This window comes from Otolemur garnettii, unplaced genomic scaffold (assembly GCF_000181295.1).
Source record: "Otolemur garnettii isolate 467f Iridium unplaced genomic scaffold, OtoGar3 scaffold00039, whole genome shotgun sequence".
NCBI lineage: Eukaryota > Metazoa > Chordata > Mammalia > Primates > Galagidae > Otolemur > Otolemur garnettii.
The window spans coordinates 12,240,073-12,243,693 of record NW_003852434.1 but is presented as its reverse complement, the minus strand read 5'-3'; the positions used below and the strand labels follow the sequence as shown (position 1 = coordinate 12,243,693).

At 41.6% G+C, this 3,621-nt stretch overlaps 1 protein-coding gene across 1 annotated transcript in view; it reads left to right on the top strand.

The window, feature by feature from the left end:
* The window catches only part of FAM47E (family with sequence similarity 47 member E), a 117,825-nt gene that overhangs the window by 103,689 nt on the left and 10,515 nt on the right, over window positions 1–3,621 (top strand). The window contains exon 5 of the mRNA XM_023513355.1: window positions 659–859. Within this exon, the coding sequence (XP_023369123.1) occupies window positions 659–859 (201 nt within the window). The remainder of the gene's footprint in view (window positions 1–658; window positions 860–3,621) is intronic.

The following is a 3,621-nucleotide window of genomic DNA, read 5'->3' as shown; positions in this document are numbered from 1 at the left end:
GCCACAATGCCCAGCTATTTTTTGGTTGCAGCCATCATTGTTTGGTGGACCCGAGCTGGATTTGAACCCGCCAGCTCAGGTGTATGTGGCTGGTGCCTTAGCCACTTGAGCACAGGCACCGAGCCTGTGTTGACCTAATTTTCGTAGATGGGACATCACCACCACATGTACCTATTAGTACAGTTGGCCTAGTTCCTTATGTTGACCACCTCCTTGTGTTGACCAGTTTGTTACAGTCCCTTGGGTGGGGCGTACTTCTTCTCAGTGAACACCCACTGGGGATTCTCTGCTTCTCCTCCAAACTGTCTCTTCCCCAGCAATGGTCAACTAGATTAATTTCCTAGATCCGCAATTTTCAACCAGTATGCCAAGCGCGCTGGTGCTATGACAGGATCTTAGGGTATGCTGGGAAAATTTTTTAAAGACCATTAATTAAATTATCTTCAAAAGAAGTTCAAAGCACAGTAAGTATATTCTTTCCTTTACTCTTTTTTTTTTCTTTGACTGACATAATTTAAGTGTGCCGTGGAAGTTTAGCTGTAGGTCATAGTGTGCTGGGAGATGAAAAAGCTTGACAAACACCGCCCTAGACTAAAGAAGAAATCAAGGCGTGTCACCACTCGCCCTCGAGTCCTGCAAGGTGCTGTTATTCTTCTAGGGAAGTTCAAACATCGATGAAGAGTTCATCCTGAAGCAGTTCCACGTTGATTATCAAAGCAAACCGAGCCCCGAGGTGCTCCACACAGGGAGGCTAAACCAGCTTCCTCTGGAGCCAAAGCGCCGTGTGGGACTAAAGAAACTGCAGGAGCCAGAATTCCTCCAGAAACTAGACAAGGAGAGGAAACTCCAGAAACCCCAGGTAACTGCAGTGGGGAGCAGACAGAAAGGCAAGGAAAATTAAGTTGTGTCAAAGTCTTAAATGTTCTTGAATTCTGGTACATCAGTGAGCACTGGTGTTGTAAAGTACAATTCTTGAATTTTTTTTTCATGATCAATAAATATTTGTTGAATGAATGGAGGTGTTTAGTACATCTAACAAGTCAGACAGACAAGCAAAGCACGTCATTCAGAGTCATTTTTAATATCTGAACCATCATCTTCAGAAATAACCTTTTTATATTTTATATGTTGAAATTCTAATAGTCGGTGGAAACTTACAGGAATGGTTATCATCGCAAGAGTGAAATGCTGCAGTTCATGGCTGTGAATGCTGTTAATTTTATGTCCAAAGAATTCTTGAATTTTTTCCAGTTTTATTGACATGAACCATTATCGTTGACCACACGCTTGCCTAATCATTAACAAACTGCTCAGTTTCCTCTGCACCAAGTGTCTGTGAAGATGGAAGAACAAGATGACAGAAAGGAGAACTACCCTGGAGCAGCCGCCCCAACCGTTTAGCACCAGGGACCGGTTTCATGAAAGGCAGTTTTTCCATGACTGGGTTCAGGGGAATGATTTTGGGATGATTCAAGCACATTACATTAATTTTGCCCTTTATTTCCATTATTATTACATTGTAATATATAATGAAATAATTACACAACTCACCATAATGCAGAATCGGTGGGTGGTGGGGAGTGGCTATAAATACAGACAAGCTTCACTCTCCTGCTGCCCACCTCCGCCATGTGGCCCCTTCCTAACAGGCCACGGACCAGTACTAGTGGCCTGGGGCTTCGGGACGGTAGCCCTAGAGTACTTTTTAACTTTTCTGTATAACGTTTTGTGACAGTAGGTATACGTGAGTCTAATTCTGTGAGTCAACAATAGACTGCCTAAGTTGGAGGTAGAAAAAGTTCCTTTCTCTGAAAGTGAAAAATATCTAATATCTCTAATTACCCTGCCTTTTATGCATAATCTTTGATATTATACTATTTCCAATATTTTGAACATTTTAACTTTGTCCTTTACAATTGAACACAAATAACCATCCTTTTCTTTTTCTTTTTCTTTTTTTTTTTTGAAACAGAGTCTCACTCTGTCGCCCTGGGTAGAGTGCTGTGGCACCACAGCTCACAGCAACCTCAAACTCTTGGGGTTAAGTGATTCTCTTGCCTCAGCCTCCAAAGTAGCTAGGACTACAGGCGCCCACCACAATGCCCGGCTATTTTTGTTGTTGTTGTTATTGTTAGAGTTGTTGTTGTTTAGCAGGCCTGGGCACTGGTGTATGTGACTGGTGCCCTAGCCGCTGAGCTACAGGTGCGGAGCTATGACCAGTCTATATTGATGTGCATTATGTTTCTGTCCTTGGCTCTTCTGCATAAAGTTTATGAAAATGGTTCATTTCATCACTGATATCAGGTCTTTACATTTCTCTCCCCTCTTTCTAAAAGATGTGAAATGATGCTGGACAGGCTAATTATGTCCCTCGCAGTTGAGGCCTGACCCACTGCTGTGCTGAATCCTGAACAGGGGCAGAATAAAACTGCCCAGCTCTCCGTCCTTACAGATAACTCGCACAAACACCGTTTATACAACGTGTTGGAGTATTGCCAAACTGAACTTTTGACTGGCAAATGGAGGGACACTATGCAAAAGTTCAAAACATATTTCCACTTAGTATCACGTTTCTTCTGCCTAAAGGACTTCTTTTAACCTTTCTTTCAGTGTGTATCTGCTAGTGATGAATTCTTGAAGCTTCTATATATCTGGAAATATCCTTGTTCTGCCTTTATTTTAAAAAGGTACTATAGTCCTCCCTTATCTGCGGAGTCATGTCTCAAGACCCCCCATGGATGCTGAAACTGAGGAAAGCACCAGGCCCTGTGCGTTTTCAATCTGATCCCTGAGCTGTCTTCTAAGTGATGAAGAGCAAGTAGCCCATACCGGGTGGATATGCTGGACAAAAATGGCTCATGGCCCTGAAGGGGCAGAACCAGGATGGCTCAAGATTATGTTACTGAGACTTGCATGAAATTTAAAAGTTACAAATTATTTCTTGAATTTTATATGTTATGTTTTGGACTATGGTGGAACAGAAGTAATTGAAACTGTGGAAATAAAAAACTTGGATCAGAGGGGGCTACTGTATTTGTGGGCATAGAATCCTAGGTTCTGCAGCTTTTAAAATTTCAATACTTTAATGACGTCGTTCCGTTGTCTCCCTGGTTGTATCGATTCTGATGAGAAACCTTACACCATCCTTATCTTTGTCTTTCTGGAGGTGCTTTTTTGCTGGGATGCTTTTAAGATTTTCTCTTTGTTGCTGCTTCTGGACACTTTTAATACTACATGCTTTGGTGTATTTTTCTTCACGTTTCTTGTGCTTGGGGTTCATTGAGCTCCTTTGATCTGTGGGCTTATAGTATTCATCAAATTTGGAAACATTTTGGGCAGACTCATACTGGTAATCCTAGTACTTGGATAAGCGGAAGCAGGAGGATCGCTTGAGCCCAGAAGTCTGGGGTTGCAGTGAGCTATGATGACACCACTTACTCTAGTCTGGGCAATAGAGTGAAACCCTGTTACAAAAAAAATTGGAAAAATTTTGTCCTTTATTTCTTTATTATTTTTTGTCTTTCAACCCCTTCTCAGGACTCTAATTACATGTAATTAGGATCCTTGAAGTTGTCTCACAGCTCCGTTCAGTTTTGTTTTTTATTCTTTCATTTTTTTTTT